Source organism: Gossypium hirsutum, chromosome D06 (assembly GCF_007990345.1).
Source record: "Gossypium hirsutum isolate 1008001.06 chromosome D06, Gossypium_hirsutum_v2.1, whole genome shotgun sequence".
Lineage (NCBI taxonomy): Eukaryota > Viridiplantae > Streptophyta > Magnoliopsida > Malvales > Malvaceae > Gossypium > Gossypium hirsutum.
In genome coordinates, this window is record NC_053442.1 from 63,189,145 (window position 1) to 63,211,403 (window position 22,259).

Genomic DNA, 22,259 nt, shown 5'->3' on the forward strand with positions numbered 1-22,259 from the left:
CGTAACCTGACTTTAACTACAAGAATTTTCATGATACTTTTACCAACAAAATATTTAAGAATAATGAATCCTCAAAACTTTAAGTACACCAAGTGTATAATAATGAGGAGAAGGAGAAGGAGAAGGAGAAGTAGAAGAAGCAATCTAAAGGAGTAAGTGGTGAGTAATGATATAATCAAAATAATCCAAACTCGGGTTGGTAGGAAATTTGACTTTAAAAAATAGAAATCGACTCACCGAATTTGTTATAATTCCCTATACAATCCGAGAGTCTTCCAAAGCCTAGTTTCTCTTACCTGCATAATATGAAGAGTAAATCAAACAGCCAAGATTTTGGGATTTAAAAGAAGGATATTACAAATCAAATAATATATATTGTTAGCAACTACAACTTGGTGACAAAAGATTCGATGTTATTTTAATGTGAAACCAGTCACCATAAGAGAAAAAGAACAAAAAAAAATGTACAAAACTTTATATATATATTTTTTCCTTTTTCATCATTTATGTTGTTTAATATGGCTTGTGATTTTATTGCATCCCAGATGAAGATGTTCGGTTTATCCTCTGTGCACCCAATTTGGGCGCAGCAGCTTTAGTTCCTCTCCCTCTTCCGGCCGATAACGGCTTCACCTTCGTCGTAGGAGGGGGAGCTGCAATGGCTGCCCAAGGATCATCATCCTCAACTGCTCCACTTGTTTTAACTTTCAATGATTTTGAAGCAATTTTCGGAGTAGGAACCGCTATCGAACCCCACAAGTCATCATCTTCGTCTTTCGTCGACACCGCCTTCACTGTACTTTTTGATCTCAAACTTGTAGCTGCTAATTCAAAAAAGAAAAAAAGAAAAAAAAAAGACGAAGATTCAAAACACATACATACATATATAAATCGAACCACATATATCTACACTAATATACATGAGAAATGATGATCAAAGAAAATCCTTCAAGCATTCATGGTTCGGGTAAACTACACCCTAATATCACTAAACTATTTGTAAGTTCACATTTTGGTCACTCAACTTCAAAAAGTTACAAAATGACCATTGAACTATTTGAAAGTTTTTATTTAAGTCACTAAATTATTCGAAAATTTAAGTCATTGGGTTAAGTTTCTTTTTCTACAAAATCCGGCTAGTGAATTCTAAGCGACGATTCAATGATCGGTATGGTTAAACAGTGCCTATCAACAAGTGGAAGAACATATTTTTTATTCAAATTGATCTGACAATCAGTGTTGGAGTTCAAAGAAAACAATTATTTAATTTTTTGTTTCACAGATTTGTGACGTTCAAAACTGTTTCATGAAACAATACTAAACTATAGAATAGAAGGGGAAAGTGCAGGCGGTGCGAACGGAAAAAAGCCATACAGTAATGATTTCAACAGTCCAATGACTTAAATGAAAATTTTTGTATGTTTCAATGACAATTTTGTAACTTTTTGAAGCTGAGTGACTAAAAAGTAAACTTATTAATAGTTTAGTGACATTGGTGTAATTTATCCTTACGGTTATTTACACACTACTTGGACTAATTTTAAAATATTTATTATGAAATTCTCAAAGCATAAGATATTTGTATTCATTTCTTGTATTTTTCCAGCCCTGGACCATAAGCATTAAAACTAGAAACTTAACTCCTAAATTCCATAATTGAATGAACAATATTTACCTTGAGGTTTAGGTTGTGACACAGGACGTTTCTGAGCTGCCTGAATGTTTGCAAGGACTGAAGATGGTTTTGGCTCTTCGAGGGGTTCGATATCATCCCATCCGTCTTTGTCACTATATTGTTCTTCATGAATGCCATTCTCGATTTCACCCCACCCATCAGTTGAAGTAGGGGATGGAGGTGCGGGAGCATCGGCAAAGTCCGAACTGGAACTTACACGGACTGGTGCCATACTTGGAGTTTCTATTAGTCCTAAGATTGGCAATGAAATGGGTTTTATCGAAAAAAACACCGCATATAATCAAGCAAAAGTAAAGACCAAAAGTAAATACCTGAGCTGGCTGCAGTAGTGGTAGTCACAGGTCGGACAGAATTGGAAGCGGCAATTGGAGCTTGGTCCGAAGGTTTACCTTTAAGAGTCAAGGAGCTCATGGCCCATCTGCAAAGTCATAATCTTAGTCATCAACAACAAACCTACACCCTTGGTAAAAAGAACAAACGTAACCCAACTACAAGATTTTTAAGACATGCCCTTATAAATGATTTAACTAACAAAGCTAGCTGACAATGCACAATATTCCAATGAAACAAATTGGAATCTAAAAATTTGCATAGTGACTTTCCAGGTTCCTCTTGTGGTAGATTGCAATCAATACGACCCCCCTACGGTAAACTGTCAACTTACTCCAATAAACCAGCATTTCCCGGCATTGATGCGAGCCCTAAACTTCCAGCGTGAGCAGTATCTCCAGCATTACTCTATAAAGAATCATAGAGAAAAAGCATCACTATAACATAAAACAAGATAACAAAGACAATAGACCATAGAAAGAATAATAGGAGGATGAGAAATAGACCATAGAAGCACTAGGATATATTTTAAATAAAAAATAAGTATGCGTAACTAACTACTATATGTTGCCTACATGCTTGAAGCACGTCAAATTCGATGTTACCACCCAAACATAGCCATACACTGGTTGCCAGCAAATGGTTTAAACATGAAGACCATAGAATTAAAATTTAATAATTCAAGGATGTAAGCAGCCAAATCAATTAATTGCAGCATCATAGCATGAAGCTTTTGCCAGGTTCAAATCATTGTTTAGTACTAAAAATCTATAAACCAAGAGCAGCAAACTGTTTCATTGAGGATGTAAAATTCAAGTTGATTTCATTAGAATCAGCAATAAAAAGAAGCAGAAGGTAAAGATAAATGCATGATATACGAGTATCATTTAATTTTGTCCTTGATGGCACAGCGTAGTAGTCAGGTCACGTTTGCCTATATTTAAAGGAAAAGAAGTGGAAGAGGAAAAAGCATCTAAAAGCTCACCTTCTCATTAGATTGCTTCAGTATCTGCATAAATTGATCAACTGCTTGAAATACCTTTGACCTTACATCACTATTTAGAATACAAGAGAGCACACTTTTCATGCACACTGATGAATAAAAAGGCAGAAATAAATAAACTGATCAACAATAACATAACCTGTCAGGATCAATGGTAAGTACAACTATATTTGGAAGAATCCGAGTTGCAATCTCAGTTGTATCATAATAAGAACTGGTGGCACAAAGAGCCATAACTCCTGCCATAATGTAGTTTCATATTAGTTTGATGCCACCTAGAAAACCAAGAACATATTGCTTTGAAAATCAAAGAAACCATTTCCAAAACCAAGAATACCAGACATTAGCAATACACATGTATACCTGCTCCTCGGGCAGGAGAGAAGGTATCACGCAATGCACGGACTGTAAATGCATTAATCAAAACTCTCTTCCGTGTCTGCAATTTTAGGGCAAAGGAAGACACTTTTCAACAAGAGGTAGTTAACTAAATTTTAAAAGGAAACAGACAAAGTGGAAGAGAAAGAAAGGATCATGCTACCAAATAGTAATATCTCAAATGTAAATGTAAGATAATGAAAACACATGAGGATTGGCCTAGAACCTACTAACCCCGTCATTTAGAAAGCTTGCAATGTTTCCCAGTAATATGGTGGTATTTGTTCTAATAGCAGGCTCTTCATCAACCTGCCCAAAATTGCCATGATGTACAGAACATAATGAAGCAAATGATTTTGTTATGGGAACAATGCTCAAAAAATTAAATGAAAACTTTATGTTAATCACACCTGTAACTTCGAAAGATACTTCAATAGGGAGCCTGACAAATTACGTTGTGAAAGCTGCAATGAGAAGAAAAAGCAACCCTTAGAAAAGGTTGAAATCAGAAATCTACAGTAAAAATAGAAACTTTTCACAAAGCTTCAATAGTATGGAGAATGAAACAAGATTGAAAGATGGAAAGAATACGGAAACATATGGGAATTAAAATCACAAGTTTGTGCAGAACTCAGCCTAGAGTTTTTTTGGGTTTTTTTTGACATAATCTGTTCCGGAGACACTTTCAACATGAATAAAACCATTGGACTTTGCACACAATAAGACCTTCAACACATTGTTGTCCTCCTTTTTTTGACATCCAAAAAATAGGTGAGACCAGTGGCATATAACAGGGAGTTTACTTTTAAATTTTTCTATTCTTGTGTTGACAGCTGACACTCATGTGAAGGTCCTAATTTTAGTAGTGATTAGTTGGGAATGCGTTCCCAAACCACTCTATGGAGCACAATGAGTTATGGAAAGCAATTTCCAAATTGTTTCCAGCAATCTTTTGATTAACTCTAAAGTCAAGCTGTGAAAAGTTTATGAACCCTAAACATTTCCTCGTATACTAAGACTTTGGCTTGGCAGCATGGAAAGAAAATCAGGAAGACAAAAAATTAAAAGATTAGAAAAATAGAAATATTGAAAATATATCTTTCATTTTATTAGTGTGCTTGGTAGTAAAGATGGAAAAATGAAAACAAAAAGTAACTTTCTTTAAATACATTGCTTGGTAGAGTAGGCAAATGGGAGGAAACAAAATGCAAAATTTTAAAAATAATAATCCTATGAAAATGCACACAACATCAAGAAAGTCATTTTCTTTCCATTTTCACTCTTCTCTTTCCATCCCCCCACTTTTCCATTGAACCAAGCATACCCTAAATGAATAGCATTGCGAGCTTGTAAAGAGCAAAAGAGTAACTTAAATATGTCAACATCAAGAAAATCAACCAGCAGAATTGCACCAATAGCTGGCAATGAGAAAGAATCTCTTCAAAGAGATATAACTCTAGAAAGAATTCACTACCTTCAAGGCTTAGGCTGAACAGTCAAACTCGACAAAAACAAATGACAGAAGTATAAATATCTATTGTAACATTTTGCACTAAGGTACCTCCTTCCATTAGAACAATCACAATTTTCTTCATTGCTAAAAAAAGATTTGTGCCACCCTATGTTAGCCCACTCCTGGGTTCAAGGGTTGAAGCTGGTGTTTGCCCAAGATGACTATATTCGTTTCTTTGTAAGCTCTTCATTGTAATTAGAGGATTATATCCACAAACATGTGTCTACTTTGACTTGTCAAATATATGATTGACAGAGGCACATTAGGAAAATAATAGGATCAAGTAACACAGCTGCAGCCAGCAATAAAATTAATGTACCTTAGGAGCCATTATAAGCATGGACTTAAGAGTTAATTCCCGGAGAATTGATGATGTGTCCACAAATCCGGTAGCAACATGGGGGTAGACCTAGTTATAAAAATTGAAATGAACAGTCAAAGTCTATTATAATATCAGGAGTTCCGAGTTAAGCAACAAGAATCTGCCTAAATGAGGGAGAAACATGAAAATCACTTTGCCATGATTTGCTTACTTGCTCATCAACAACTCGCGCTGATAAAGATTCTCCATATTGATCAATATGCTGTAGGAGAGCAACTCGAATGGCTCGGTCATTAGAAGCAAAAAGTTTTATAATTGTAGGCAGTACCTGGAACGAGAAGCCTAATCCAGTCAGCCAAGGTTACATGATTAAACACACACTGGACTTCTATAAGCATCAAGTAAACAGCAATGAACAGGAGTTTGACCTTCAGGGTATATTCTTCAGCTGAAAGCCAAGAACCAATCTTCAACAGTGCAGTCAAAGCAGGGGCAGCAGCCGAACCATATTCAAGGGCAGAGGTTAATAAAGGAAATAACTGCAGAGAAAATTACGAAATCATAAATTGTCATGAAATTTTGGATGAATTTCTATATTTAAAAAAAAGTTATAGAAGATTGGTCTTAATTGACTTATCCCACTTGACTTTCAAAATAAGTACCTTCTTCAACACAATTTGGCGAGGAAGCTGCTCTGTTAAATTGGGAAGCTTGCGAAAGAAAGTATCCTTCTCAACACTATCTTTCAAACTAAGAATTTCCATGAAATGTATTGTATCCACCAACTTATTTTGGAAATATTCTGGGGGAAAAAAGCATTATAGAATGTGGTATTGCCACAAGGCAAAAACAAGACAGAAGAAAGAACTTTAGAAACAAATACTGGTGGTGTGAAAATATACAGAAAATATTATATTCTTAGATGCATAGAAAAAAGTATAAGATGATAAAGCAGGAGAAATGAAAAGAAGTGCCTCATGAAACAGATAGCTCCATGTGGAACCTTCTGAATAAAAAAACACTATCAAATAATGAGGAACTGCAAGATCCCTGTTTCTAAGCAGAAAGCATCCAACATTACTTTCAAGTGAACCATCTGCCTTCATTACCACAAGTCATACTCAAATCCTTCCATTTGCATCACCTTATTTTGGATGACTTCTCACAACTCAAATTCAGATCTTCATTTGTCTTATTTCTTGGGGTAGATAGATCACTTTAGAACATTTATTTTATCTACTTAATCAACGGGTTGTTTCTCTTTTATCTTCCAATGCATCCCACAAACTCAAAGTAGTAATAACCAAAAATAAAAGGCTAAAAGTGAATAGGAACTTTCAAGTGTCTTTCAAAAAGTAGAATCAAATGTCAACTAAAAAGTACCAAAACCTAGATATAACAAAATGAAGATAACATATCCATTAAAATGGTTTAGATTAACTTAGCAAGGACAATAAATGAACCACCCACTCACCCAAAAAACTGCATTGCATTCAAGAAATAACACATTTACTATGTTGCAAGAATAAGGAACAGTCTATGACACTCCAAAGAGGTAAATAGTTAGGTGTAGTCAGTCAAAGAATTAATGACTAAATCTCATGCTTATAAAGCAAACTGCTTTATTGGACTTCCGAGACTGTTGCCAAAACTACAATAGACTAAAAAAAGGGGGCACTCAGCCACTCACCACTATTCTCTATAAGTTTTGATGCATTCAACCTGCGTGAAGGTGTGGAGCTCAAGAGCCGCTGATAATCTGGAAGCAGAGACTGTGAGACAAGAAAGTAGTCAGATAAATATGAGAAGAAACTTGCAAAGGATCAACACCACCCGACATACACCATGAGTACTCAGGAACACAAACACTAATATTAGACATTAATTTGAAGTATGTTGCAGGCATCTGGGTTCAAATGGTTTATTACATGCATTATCATAACAAGAGCTACAAACCTTTGGTATAGAAGCAGTGTTTCGCAGCTCCTCAGTTTTTCCCAACTTCATGCCAGAGAAAATCTCATAAATAAGACATCCTATCAAATTATAAAAATGTTCAGATTGTATAGAGAATTGCATGGTAAAAGAAACAAAGAAATCAGCAAAATAACTGAAATTGAACCAAATCATGGATTTCTTTCCTTCAGTCACTTTAGACAAGCATATATGACTATACTTTTTTGAATGTCATTGTAATGCACAGTGTATCAATAAGACAATTGAATTTTTTTTTTTTGAAAATTGAAAAGAGAACATAAAGCTAAGCATTCTCGGTCAACACAGGCATCTAAGAGACAAGAATAATAGCCAGTATCAACTCGAACAAAAGTCAAAAGATACCCATGCCAAGAAGTATCCTCTTCGTGAAATGAAACATTACAAGGAAAGTACACCCAAGAGATCAATGTCGCAAGAAATATGATCAAAGAATTAGTGCAAATTAAGTGATCACCCGTTGACCCACCCTCATGTAATTCATTACACCAATATATCAAAAGAAACAATAAAAACTTACCCAAACCCCAAGAATCAATAGCCCATGGTGGAGATTTTCTGATTGCAACCCAGTCAGACTTCGCCAGCTCCACCGACTTATATTGTGATCCAACAAGCCATTCATACGGCTGATTAAAACAAACAAAGAATCAATTACCTATGCACAGGCAGTTTTGACAAAAAAGAATGAAAAAGTTTCTGATAAACATGCACATAACATAATTTTGTACAATAATAGAATGAAACATTTCATTCATGAAAACTTTAAGCTGAGAAAAGAAATAGATAACCTGCAATTATTCTGAACTTAATACATGAATATACTGCCAATGCCAAAATCTAATGACTACTAAAACTAAATAGGAAGGGCTATGTTTATGAGTTACATCTCTAATGATCTACTCAAAAAAAAACTTTGCTATTTTTTAAAAAGATATTTAGAATTCAAAAGTTATGTTTATAAGTTGCATCTCTAATGATCTATTAAAAAAAACTTGGCTATTGTATAAAAAGATATTTAGAATTCAGTAAATGAAAACCTACACGAATTTTAAGATTGCAATAATATATGTCATATTGAGATTCAAAAATAACTTAAACACTTTGCTGACATCCAAACACAAGCATTACCAGCATTGGTCCTGTAGCAGTTCCACTAGTCCCATCATACTCAGATAAAACATCAAATGCATGTAGCTTCCAGTCCAAGGTCTGCGTTACAACAACACTTTCCAGACAAACATTGCCGTGAACCTGTACCATCCAAAGCTAGTCAAAAAAGTGATCTTGAAAGAGATAAGAGGGGATTAAAAATCCAGACTTATCAGCAGCTTCTACAAAAACACTTTAGATCAATGACCTACACAGCAACAAAAAAAACACTCAAACCCGAGTGCAAGCACATTGAATAAACAAATAAGATTCAAACTTTGCTATCATAGAGGACTAAAGAGAAAAGCTGGCACATTCTTCTCATGCAAACTGGGTGGCATAGTTTCTGTAAATGCATTACATTTCAAAATGATTCCAGTCAACATCTTACTATCGGTGTATGCATGATTGTACTACATTTAGAGTGAAAAGAAAATCCAAAGAAAAATAAAATTAGAAAATAATAGTAATAGAAACAACTTGTCTATCTTAAAATGATGATTGGTTTGATAAATATGATGGGAACAAAAAGCGCAAGCACTCAATATGACTCTTTTATGCTAAATCCACCGAACCATATTCAGTCTATTTTAAATGTAGTAATACAAGAAAAAAATCCTTCGCTTACCTCGGAAATTATGTGTCTATTTGTATAAATGCATGGGTGACAGAATTCATGAATGGCTTATGCAAAGTGTCAATCTCTTAACATATGTTAATGCAACACTGACATTTTTCCAGCAATCACGTCAGATAGATGCTAAATCTAGAGTCACAAATTTGTCACACAGATTATTATTAAGATAACTAAGCATTTTTCAACTTTCAACAACTAAAGATCTAAACTTGCAGCCCTAGTTTGAAATACTTACAAGTTTGCAGTCATTATTTAAAAAGCTCACAGCTTTAGCTATTTGGTGCAGACCCCAGGCGTAATACTCATCTCTACCAACAAAGAAATCACACCCCAAAATTATTAAGGTTTTAAATAACATACAGTGTTTTCAATCTCCCATGTATGATTGCATAAAAAAGGAAAGGAACTTTTCAAATATGGCATAGGTGAATTCCAATGTCAGAAACTAAAACATGTTATGCATTCTCGGAATCAACAAAAAAGAAGAGCAAAGACGAGCACGGAATTTAGCAAAGTGGATATACCTTTGTGTACCTTCTAAACTTAGTTCCTTGATCTTCTCAGATAATGGCATAGCAGGCTCTGTGACAATATAGATGGTAACTTTTGTACCGGAACCATCAACAGTTTCAACCTCAGTACTGTAAAGAAATGACAAGATATTCGGATGCCTCACCTGTAGAAGGATCAAAAATACCATCTCAATGTCCAGAATCCAGCAACTATTCTAACACAAGTGAGACTAAACTTTTGGCTGTTGTTTTTACTACCCGCTTTTCGCTTCTAAAAAGCAAAAGAGAAAGCCAAAAAGGGTGTGCTTTATATTGAAAGCAAATATAAATTTAGAAGAAATAACACCTTAAAATCTAATCTAGCTCGATCACTAAAATGCACTCTCATATAAAACAAAAACATAGTGATACTAAAAAGTAATAATGGATTATCATCGCAAATGCCATAAACAAGGAGAAAGCAATTTAATTGAGAAAAGAATAGTTACAGTTCGAAGACGCTTGACACCATTCCGACCAGCAGCTAAACGGCCGTCCTGCGGATTACTACCGGAAAGAGAAAATATAGACACAGGAGATCCATCATCCTGGAAGAAAAACGCATTAAAAATAAGTGGATTCAAGTACAAGATCCAATGTGATTATGAGTTAGGCAATGTGATTAAAGATTGAATTTGATCGATGGTTAACAGTAAATGGAGAATTCAGAAAAAAGAATACCTTGGAAGTGCCGCGAAAGTGAGACCACGAGGACCAAGCGGAAGGGTAAGGATCCCCTATATTGTAAGGTAGATCCTTCTGGCCTCCCCCTGATCCGCCCACCACTCCTTTCAAGAAATTGAACATCTTTTTCTCTTCGATTCTTCTGAATCAGAGATGATGATGATGATCATGGATTGGTCCGGCAAGGAAGAGAGGGAGAAAGGAGTGTGCCAATTTGTTTAAATTTCATTGGAGGGGTAATTTTGACAATTTCTTTTTATTAATATCAATTTTAAATTATAATAATAATGTCCAACAATTTTTGTTCCGATACAAGTACATATAGATGTATCACCAAAAGTGAACATAGGAGGAGAATGTGGTGATGTTGAGAAAGTCAGCGTGGAGACTCGGAGGAGATAAGTGTGCAAGAATGTTAAGGGTGCAAAAGTGAATACTGAAGACAACATAAAGGTTAGACTGCTTGAGGATCCATCATTTCTTCATAGTGTTGTGCGTATTTATAGTAGAGGTTCCATGCTTTGAGATGTTGCCATTATTGCGAAGCGCATGGGGAGAATACTCGTGATGAAACTTATTCTGTTATTCATTCTAAATGACAGTATAGAGTTGTTACATTCAAGTGAGATTTGGAAGCCTAAGAGTCACGTTCTCAATAGAAGAGTAGTTACCTTGAAGAACGAGTGACTTGTTCACAGAAGTGGGTAGGCGAGACCGTCTTGGAAGGAACAGATAGTTTATTTGCAAAGATGAGCAACCAAGATTTTCCGAGGAGAACCGAAGGTAAGGTGGAAGTAGGCCTCCCGAAACATTGATAACTTGGTGACCTTCCAGACGATAAAGAGCGAAAGAGTCATTTACAGGTTTCTTTCTGACCATTCATCATGTTACCAAGTGCCAAAAGGAGGAGGGGGTATGAAATATGCATTGCCGACGAAGACTTGAACGAATGGTCTTGACAAGGAAATTTAGGCGTGTTGAAATGGTCCTTGAGTAAACCAATATAGTGATGGCAATATTTGAATCACTCGATAGATTCTAAATCAACTTGTTTCAGATGGAGCAGATTGATTTTGAAAAGCAATACAAGGTAGGGCGGATTTTCTTTTGGATAATGTGTATAGAATGATTATGGTAATTGTTTGCCTCACTACACTCTACCCCGTCTCATTACATGAAATTATCATTTTATCTTTGTGTGTATATATATAACTATTAAAATGATAAAAATGTAATGATGTGTTATAGAAAATACTCATATGTCTTATACTTAAATAATTTTTTGAATAAATATATTTAAATATTTACTTACCTTTAAAAAGATTGAAAATATATATTAAAGATAAATAATAAAAATTAAATTGAAGAAGAACAAGGTGGTGCGACAAAAATAGATACATTCAATATACATGAAGATGGTTGTGGTTGTAACCACATTTAATGAGGAGATAAAAAGGTAACTTCATTTAAAGCACTTTCTCAAAAGCCAAAAGGTACAAATTGTCTTTTAGAATTGGGATAAAATCAAAGTTTAAAATCAAGCTTTGGTTTAAAAGACTGATTATTTACTAATTTTTTTTATGTTTTTAAATCATGGTTTGAGTTGAAAAATATCTGCCAACCTCAACAGTATAAAATAACGGTACGCCCACCGGTATATATTATTTTGATAAAAAAACAAATTATCATATACTATATATACATGCAAATATATCTCAATTAGATCCATATAAATATATTTATATGTAAATATAAATTTTAAAATTATTAATTAGGTTCAATAATTGAATTCAATAGCTTTTAATTTTAAATATAATTATAGAAAAATTAAAGTGTTTAAGATAAAAAAAATTTAATTTAAAATATCAAAATTTTGTACTGACTGGTATGGATTGGTACAAATCAATAATAGTCGAAACAAGTCGAAACACATTAAAACAGTTGAAATACATTGAATTTTAACCGGAACAAAACAAAAATTATTTGATACTGATTTAAAATCAAAACGGTACATACAACTGATACGACTGGTATGATACCAACTACCATGGATACAAGAGTAGAGACAGAAGATTTTTGAGATGTTGGTCATCCAAGAGATGTTGGACCCACAGATAATTTGATTCACAAATTACATAAGTGCATGCACTTAGGGACTGCCTCATAGCTATAGAGACATTGTAATTGGGTGGCATGATAGTGTAGTGATGTTCTTTGAGGAAGTGCATGTCCTTGGAACACATTTTTCCCACCTACAATTTTTCATGTAATTCTAGTGGAGAATAGGATAGCTTTTGAAATTTTTTCCATATTATATTATATATATTTTAGATTTTTTAAATAATTTTTTACAATTTTTTTAATTTTTTTTTTAGTTTTTCACTTATCTAAGATGAATTTAGATAAATGGTTACGATCCATTTTATATAAATAAAAAAAATATTTGCATGCCACGTCAACATACTGTCACGATCAAATCAGTCAACTAACGATTTCCACTAGCAGAAGGGGTCAATTAATTTTTTTTACATCACTAAAGGTTTAATTGGATACACTCTTTTTCATAATGACTAAATTGATTTTTTTTAGGGTTCTCTTGACCCTTTAGCATAAATTATATAATATATATAACATAATATAATATATTATAAACATAGAAAATGGATCGAGTTAAGCAGCTCGGACCTTGAATGTTTAAGGTCAAGCCCAATTCATATTTTAAACCAGTTTAATATTTTTTTATCCAAATTCATTTTTCGAACCTAATATTTTTATCCATATCTTTTTAAATTTTGGATCAACTTTTAAGTTTAATCTAATAGCCCGGCTCATGAATAAGTTTAACACAAATACATCAAAATTTATAATTAAAAACATTCTAAAAAACTCTAAAGTGCCCTTGCTGCATGCCATCATAGAGTAAATTTTTCCAAAATGTCATTTTTTAATAAAAAATTTTTTTGGATTAGTTTGTATTTTCTAAAAATTACGGGATTAGGCCGAAATAACGAAAATGTTAGCGGATTTGCAGAAAAACACTTCCAGCTGAAGCTTTTTCAACGTATCGACAGAAAAACGCTTCTAATTGGAATCGCTTTCTACCATACTAGTCGAAAAAGTTTCCACCAGAAAATTTTTTTTGCCACATGAACAGAAAACGCTTCCAGCTAGAAAAGTTATTTCGTCAATACGCATAAAACACTCTCGGGTAAAAGCGTTTTCATTATTGAAATCTGATATTATAATTTTTCAAAAAAATAACCTAATCCAATAATTGAAATTCAACCCATCCTATTATATTGTAATTGAAATCCACGTCTGATATATGCAAATTTACTTTTCTTTTGATGATGGAAACTAGTTTTGTCCTTTTATTGCGGCAAAAAATAGCATGTGCTCTATCCTTTTCCATTTATTGTCTGACCCACGTGTCTAATTCTCAGCTTTTGTTTGTTCATTTAATTTGCAAAGAAGTCCCCCAAAAAATTCAATTTCCCCATTAAAAGTTTGAAAGCTCATATTTTTCAGGACCCCATGCTGTTGATGTAACATGCAAACCAAACAAAAGAGCACCTTGCCTTTTTTTCGTTAGGGTAGTAATCCAGCCATACTATCAAGCATGCTTGAAATTTATTGATTGAAACTTGATTCGAGATTGAATAGATATTATTAGGGATGAAGTTGGGGTAGGTACGCAACCCAAAAAATGAGTATTTTTTTTATCTAAATACGGTCTAATTTTAAAAAATAAAATAAATTTACTTAACCCGGCTCGTCTGTATTTGATTTTTTAAAATGAATTTTTATTTAAACTTATTTTTTAAAAAAATATAATACACTGAATGCACTAAAAAAAAAAAGATAAAAGTTTTCTTACACATTAAAAAATATTTATATTAAAAAACACTACCATAAATATAATAAATATTTTATTGTATTAAATATAAATTTTAAAATTTTATATCTTGAGTTGGGTTATTTAGTTGAGAAAGTTTTTTTAGGTCTTAAGCAATGAGTTTAATTGTTATTGGATTAATGATTTAATATAAATATAAATATATAATTATTATTTAACATATATAATTAACGTAACATTATTTTATAACATAATATTCGGGCTGGACTAGGTTGAAGTAAAAAATTTTTGCCCAAGCCCATTGCTGGGTCTTGTGTTTTGTCCAAACCCTTTCATTTTTTGAGTAGGCCTTTAAGCCTGAGCGGATAGCCCAACCCATGAGCAGGTTTAGGCAGGAGTAGACTTGTTAATGGGCTGAGTTATCGTCCAAGTTTGAAGGCCCACCCAAAATTTGAGAGCGTTTGGAAAAAATATTACACCTGAAAAATGGGCTTAAGCAAACAAATTAAACCCGTTTAAAATATGAGCTGAGCCTGAGCTTGAACATTCAAGGTCCAAACTGGCCCGGCCTAACCTGCTTTTAAGTTTGTAATATTTTATATTATATTAATTTTTATATATTATGTAATTTATAACACATAAAAAATAAATTTATAGTAATATATAATACTATAGTGTAAACATTAAAAAATATTAAGATAATTAAATATAAAATTTTAACAAATAAAAAAATTTATAAAATAATTCAATATTAAATTAAAAACAATATAAATTTTTTTTTAATAATTTGGGCAAGCCTAAAATGGACTTGGATTAACTATTTACAAACACAAGTGGGCTTAGGCAAAAATTTAAACCCATATTTTGAGACAATTTGGGCTTAGACAATCATAAAGTGTGTTAATATCATGTTTAGGTCCAACTTGAACTCGGCCCACGAACACCTTTAGGTAAGAGTAAGGGAAAGCAATTTTTGGTTAAAATAGAGAAAATCGACTAAACCAACTCAATCGATTTAATCGATTTCAGTTTGGATGATTTTTTTCAGTCAAGAGTTTTGTTTTGTTGATTATTTCGATCAGTTATCAAATTTTGAATTTTCAAACTGACCCTACCAATAAAATCTACTTAATTTAATATATTTTTAATTTATAAAATAAATATTATTCAAGTCCAATAATTAAAGTCAATTAACTAACCAAATAGATTGACCTAAAGTCGATTCGATTATGTTAGTTCTTGAGCTTTAATTTGGACGAGTCGTTCTTTTGTAGATTATAATAAATTATATCGATTTAATAAAAAAATTTGACCAAACCGATCAAAAAGACCCAATGTTCTCCCCTAGCTAGGAGTTTTGGCTTCCCTTAGTTAAATGGTATAATTTCTCTTTTAATTCCACTTAAAATTAAGAGTTCAATTTTAATCCTTTTTAGATTTGGCCAAATGGAAAACTTTCATTTTTGGTCCACACAAAGAATTATTTATTCAATTTAGACCATTTTAACTCAAAATATCTAATTTTATCTCCATCATTTAATCAACTTTTGAACTTATCCTAGAATTCAATTATAGAAATTCGAGCTTAACCCAAAGTAAAATCCAACTAATACTATTATTTGGATAAGGATGTCTTACAATCACACCCACAAAAAAAAAAGTGTCCACAAACAAAGTTTGAAAGTTATATACTTTTTTTAGGGACCCCTTGGTGTTGATATAACATGTAAACCAAATAAACTAAATAATTACAATGACTTTACTTATTAGCTTATGGGCCATTTAGATGGGCATTTACTTCCTTTGTGGTGCGCTTAACTTTGTTTTTATCTCACGCTGTAGTATCGTTACAGTATCTAATCTCAATGCTACCGCTATTTTTACACTAATCACAGGTAAACACATTGTTCATTAGTGGCGTATTTAGGGGACTGGCAGGGGCCCTGACCCCCCGTCCATTAGACCATTTAGAAATTTTAAAATTTTAAATTAATAAAGGTAAAATTACACTTTAGCTCCCCTAAAATGATAAAAATTTTATTTAATTTTTTAAAAATTATAAAAATATAAACTATTAAAAATTAAATTTTAATTTCGGCCTCTCTAAAAAAAATTTTGAGTTCACCTCTGCTACCCATCCAAATGGATGGGGTTCCTCATATTTACACGCCTACAAAAGTGGTTGAGATTTTTAATGTTTGGCATTACTATGATAAAAAAAATTTAAGTTATGAAAATTAATTTTGAAAATTAACATAAATTTAAAAAAATGATTTCACCTTAATAATACTTTAATTTAATAATTTTAGAATTTGTAAATATATTATAAGCTAGTATTTTTTATATATAAAATAAAATATGAAATATAATTTTGTAGATATTATGAGAACATGTTAATATGTGATTATTTAATTGATATAAATGTGCTTTTGATTATCATTTAAGGGATGAAATTAAAATTATTAATTTTGAGAGGTTAAAATATAATTTTCATCATGTATTAATTTATGATTTCGTCGTTTTTAGATGACTAAATAATTTTTTTAATTTTTTGAGGTCAAAAGTGTAATTTTATTATATATTAAGTTATATATTATTATTTATAAAGAAATTAGATTGCAAATTTTCCATTTAACAAGATTTCTTTTAGTACATCAATAGCAAAATTCAACAAAAAAAAATACTAAAAAAAGTAAATAATTAGAAGACTCTTGTGGCGGAGTGTAGTGGAGACTACCCCTTCTAAAATGGTAAATTTTTAATTTAGGCCATTTATAATTTATAAAATTTTAAATTAGTAATAGTAAAATTACACTTTAACCCCCCAAAAATGATAAAAATTTGATTAGTCCTTTAAAAATTATATAGATATAGGATATTAAATTGATGGAATTGCTTTTTTACTATTGTAAAAATATATAATTTAATTCCGGCCCCCCCAAAAAAATTACTCTCCACCCCTGGAAGACTCGAATTTTTAAATTTAAAAAGGAAAAAATAAAGTTTAATTTTTAAAATAAAAGAACTGAGTCTCAAATTTCATTCAAGTACAGGGACTAACAACATAATTTGCCCGTCGATTACATAATACAAATAGGGAACATGGCTTATAATATTAACTGTACAAAGAAGCCAAAGTTTTACTAAGCAAAATCAGGGTCATCAAACTGCAAACCATTTTCAAGCTCAACAGGTTCTAAATCCAAACAAGTGATTTCAGTGCATGAATACATGTTGGACACCGCATCAGCTTCAAAACCAACACCACCCATCATTACATCCGTCCACATGGTCATCGAATCCAAATCCGTAACATCGCTTGGTGTCGTCGTTTGTTCCTCGGATTCGAGTTTTGATATCGGACTCAGACGGTCGATTCGTGGTGTAGCCATGGATGAGTACTGGCCTCTGCAAGTGTGGGTACCAATGTATGTGATGTGGTACATTTGGGTATCATCTTCCATTCTTTGAACTTGTTTGATAGCACTACAGCCTTGATCATGCTTGTGACTGCACCTAAAGTAACTCCTGTTGATCACAAATGGACCAAATTATAAGGAATAGTTTAAGGGACGAAGCCTGAAATCTATTTTTAGAGGACCAAAATTAAATTATAGAACTTTAAAAGGGTTAAAGTACAATTTTATCTTTGTATAGGCTTGTTATTTTAGAATTTTATAAAGATTAAACCTTTTTTTTTCATCTTTTGAGAGCCAAAGTGAGTTTTTATCATTAAACTAATGATTTTTTTGGTAATTTTTCATCTTTTGAGAGCCAAAGTGAATTTAAGGAGAAATGTAATTTCCTACCACATCATTCATGATTATTAACACATAATTTTGGTAATTTTTTTACCCTAAACCTTGAACTCAAAATTCTGAACCCTGAATTTTGAACTCTAACTCAAATCTCGAACCCTAAACTCAAACTCTGAATCCCGAACCCTGAATCCTGAATTCTAATCTCGAAATCGAATTCTGAATTATGAACCCTGAACTTGATTTGGGTTCAAGGTTTAAGTTCTGGGATCAAGGTTTAAAACTCGATATTCAAGTTCGAGTTTAAGGTTTGAGTTCAAGTTCAAATATCACATTAAACAAAATATCAAATGTTTGCTTTCATTAACTTGATGAGTAAATGAATTAGTGAAACAAAAAATGAGTTTACCTTGGATGTTTAGAATTTAAGATATTTTTTTGTCCATATTTCCTCCATGCATGCCCATCTTCTATTTTATCAGACACCACTGTGCTTGTTTGAGCAAACCTCCTACAAAAATAACATCCAATTAATACCAAAAATAATTATGGAAGACTTTGTGCTATATTCTCACGAGTAGAAATACAATAATCAATACTGCTCTACCACACCTCATGGTTAATATTTAAAATAATTTACGGTAAAAATTACTCAAGTATGATTTTTTTTATCCAACAATGAAAAGATATAAAATTAACACTTAATTAATTAAAGTCAATTATTGACAATAATACAATATTAAATAAAGGTAAACTATAAAAATAGTCACTTTTATTTGAAATGTTACGTTTTAGTCACTTACGTTATCGTTTTGTTATGAAATGATCACTCTACGATTAAATTCCATTATCTCCTTAACAACAATCTTACGTGGCAATTCAAATGGGTTTTAAATTCTAACATAGATGTCCAATTGCTGAGATAAAAATAGGTTTTTAATTAAATAAATTTAATTTGGACTGCTACGTAGAACCGCTGTTAGGAGGTAACGGAGGACCACTTCGTAACAAAATAATAACGTAAATGACTAAAACATAACATTTTAAATATAAGCCATTAACATGTAATCTAATACATATAAAAATAAGTATTTTTGTAGTTTACCCATCAAATAATTAGGTGACAATTTATTTAATTATTTGGTTATTGGGAAAATAAAAAAAGAATCTTTCTTACTTTCTCTTGTAACAGCCCCTCTTATCCTTGGCGAATGCTGAAAGTGATCTCTTGCTGCTCTCACTAGAATCTTGAGACTTACAATCATCATTACAAGTTGCCTGATTCTGGGAAATCACTTCATCATGATGACCAGCTTCAGCTAGCATAGAAATTGTTTGATTAAATGACCACAAGATCTTTTGCACAAGCTCCTCAGCTTGTTGAGAGGGCTTGTTGTTCTGGAGTACAATAACTTGAAGCTCAGTAGCACACTGTTGACCTTCCGCAAGTTGTTGTATTACCCTTTTCTTGTTGCTTGATAGTGTTTCAGGTTCAGGCCATGGATAAAGAGTATCCATAGTTCTTATCACCCCCCCCAGAAAAAACCCCTCTTTGGCTTTTATTTGTTGCCTCACTTCCGGTCTTCGTAAGTGTATGTATGTATATATATATATGTATATGTGTGTATGTAGGTGAAAGGAGCAGAAGAGATAAGATCATAAGACGCCTTTAAGGGAGGAGAAAAAAGGTATAAGAGATGAGAAATGAGGAAAGGGGGAAGAATGTCAAGGGAAATTGTAAGGAAAGGGGGTGTAATGCATTGATGAAGTTAATTGCTGACAAAAGCAAAATGACGTTTAATCAATGAGGGAAAGCTGATGTCAAACGTCTTCACTTTTTCCCTATTCTTCTTTTGTTGTATACGCAGGATAATAATTTTGCTATTAGGTCTTGTAATTTATGTAAGTTGTAAATTTAGTATTTACACCTTAATTTGGTCATTTTCAGTTTTTATATTTTTATAATTTTAAAAGGATAAATTATACTTAATGGAATTAAACTATTATTAAGTTTTACGTTTAGGTTACTCAACTTTAAAAAGTTACAAAAATAGTAATTGAACTATTCAAAAGTTTTCATTTAAGTCACTGGGCTGTTAAGGCATTCTTTATTCGCATTGTCTCTACTAACCGAAAACTTTTCTTCCTCTTCTTTTCTACGATTCAGTTATTTTTCATGAAACAACTTTGAATATTACAAATTTGTAAACCAAAATCCAAGCAACTTTCTTCTCCTATTTCGACACTGACCATCAAATCGACTTGAATCTAAGGTATGTTCTTCTACTCGCCGATGGGTATTGATCTACCGTGCAAATCATCAAATTGTCGCTTGGAGCTCGTTAGTTGGACTTTGTATATATATATATAAGCTTGATAGCCTAGTGACTTAAATAAAAACTTTCAAATAGTTCAATGACTTAAATGAAAACTTTTGAATAGTTTATTGACCATTTTGTAACTTTTTAAAGTTTAGTAACCAAAACGTAAACTAACTAATAGTTTAGTGCCCTTGGGTGTACTTTACCCATTTTAAAATTTTAATCCTGACCAAATTGTAGCTATTAAATAGGTTGAAATATGCTCCAAGTCATTATACTCTTCATACATTTAGAATTTAGTCCCTCTATGATTAAAGTTTCAAAATTCAAGTTCAATTGTCAACATCATTAAAGTTTTTTTTTTGTCAAATTCACTAGTAAGACATTTTGAAATAGAAAAACTACTCACTTGGTAGCCATGTAACAAAAAACATGACGTTGTAATGAACTTGAATTTAATAGAAGAATTTTAAGAGTGTTTTCAATTAGACCTAAATTTTGAAATATGAAAAGTAAAGGGACTAAATTCGTTGAAAAAAAAGTAGGACTAAATTTTAATGTACGAAGAGTATAGGGGCTTAAAGCATATTTAACCTATTAAATATTGCCGCATGTGTAATGTTATGCCAACTTACTATTTCCACATATTACTAAAAAAATAACTAGTTAATAGATTTTATGACTATTGTTTGCATTAAGATTTAAAATTTCAAAAATTCAAAAAATATAGCAACTGGACTAAATCTATAACTTTACGCAATATTAAGACTAATAGTAGAATTTAACCAAATATATTTAACTACTATCGTTTCGTCAGAACTAAAATTTTAAAATTTGAAAAGTAAATTTAAAATTGACCAATTTAAAAAATACATAAACTAAAAATGATCAGATTAAAATACAAATACTAAATCTATAACTTACGGAAAAAAAAAAAGAAGACTAATTACAGAATTTGATCAATCATAAAATGCAAAAACCGAAAAAAAAATCAATATCTTATTTAAGTTGGAATCTAATAAGCATAATGAAGCTTAACTATCAATTTAATCGAGACTTAGATGTAAGTATTTAATATTGATAATTAGGGGGACCATTTGTCGTTTTGCACTTACTTTTGTTTGATGTTTGTAAATATGGGACCCAAAATAATTCTATTTCAAGTCATGCTTCGATTTTAAAATAATTATAGAAAAATCATATATCTGTATTTAATATTCGAAATTTTTTTTATATAAAGCTTAGAACTACCTATAATTCCTCCCCAACCATTAAATAGGAATATAATGTGTTTTAGCGCACACAAACTCACGTTATCCTGTACTGACAACAATACTGATGATAACTTTACTTTGAGGCAGTGGTACTAGTTGTTGTATACTATTAATTAGATTGAATATTTTTACCGACAAGTGATTAGAAGAAGTAAAAATGAAATTTTTTTTCAAGTATTTGGATCAAATTCGAATTTCAAAGTTGACATTATTAGAAGAGTTTTACTTGAGTATCACTTTTGATCCAAACTAGACTAGGCTCGTACTGTAAAACAGATGAAGACACTTAGTCCTATAAAAAAAAGTTAAGAGTGAATTTTTTATGGAATTTAATTAATTAGTGATTATAATGCAACAAATAGTAAAGAAATTGTTAGCTCGAAAGGATCAACTCGAAATCGACGATCGGGAGGTTGAATTGGCCTTTGAGAAATTTTAATGGAAACAATTAAAAATATGCAACTACCTTAACTTACTACAATTAAGGATTTCCTAAATTCACTAATTTGGCAACCTTTGAGGGCAATGTTTAACCTTACAATCTCTCTTAATATTTATGCCCCAGAATCTTAAGATACAGCTCGCTTAAGGTTTCTACCAAAACCTTAAGAATTAACCCTCTCTCAAAGACAAACAAATTAAGTAAACAAAGAAACAATTCTTACAAGATTAGGATGTTTGCCAATTAAGCACAAATATAAAGAAGAACACTTTAGCTAAATGAATACAATGAAAGCTCACAAGTGTTTACAAGAAAAGGTATGAAAGAATTAAGCTCTAAGTTGTTTT

The 22,259-nt window shown here is 31.9% G+C and overlaps 2 protein-coding genes across 5 annotated transcripts; both read right to left on the bottom strand.

Moving 5' to 3' along the window:
• Window positions 1–358: 358 nt before the first annotated feature.
• LOC107962376 (N-terminal kinase-like protein) lies at window positions 359–10,524 on the bottom strand. Of its 4 annotated transcripts, none has more exons than XM_016898738.2 (21): window positions 10,259–10,524; window positions 10,027–10,125; window positions 9,551–9,702; window positions 9,262–9,334; window positions 8,369–8,491; window positions 7,758–7,866; window positions 7,199–7,278; window positions 6,933–7,014; window positions 5,905–6,044; window positions 5,671–5,781; window positions 5,454–5,570; window positions 5,240–5,329; window positions 3,818–3,871; window positions 3,642–3,716; window positions 3,393–3,468; window positions 3,169–3,268; window positions 3,012–3,081; window positions 2,361–2,434; window positions 2,008–2,114; window positions 1,676–1,918; window positions 359–824 (listed from the first exon to the last, which is right to left on the bottom strand). In XM_016898738.2, the coding sequence occupies exons 1-21, from the start codon at window positions 10,382–10,384 to the stop codon at window positions 532–534; spliced, it is 2,394 nt and encodes a 797-aa protein (XP_016754227.2). In that variant the 5' UTR covers window positions 10,385–10,524; the 3' UTR covers window positions 359–531. The 4 variants fall into 4 exon arrangements, with proteins under 4 accessions (XP_016754227.2, XP_016754225.2, XP_040952079.1 ...); XM_016898736.2 differs by having other exon boundaries at window positions 1,676–1,927; window positions 10,259–10,513; XM_041096145.1 differs by having other exon boundaries at window positions 359–821; window positions 10,259–10,510.
• A 6,681-nt stretch (window positions 10,525–17,205) lies between these two features.
• On the bottom strand, window positions 17,206–19,402 carry LOC107962378 (probable WRKY transcription factor 70). The gene is given in 3 exon segments (NM_001327727.1): window positions 17,206–17,645; window positions 18,285–18,386; window positions 19,053–19,402. Coding segments are annotated over 3 exon segments (828 nt in total). The 5' UTR covers window positions 19,394–19,402; the 3' UTR covers window positions 17,206–17,260.
• Window positions 19,403–22,259: the final 2,857 nt, after the last annotated feature.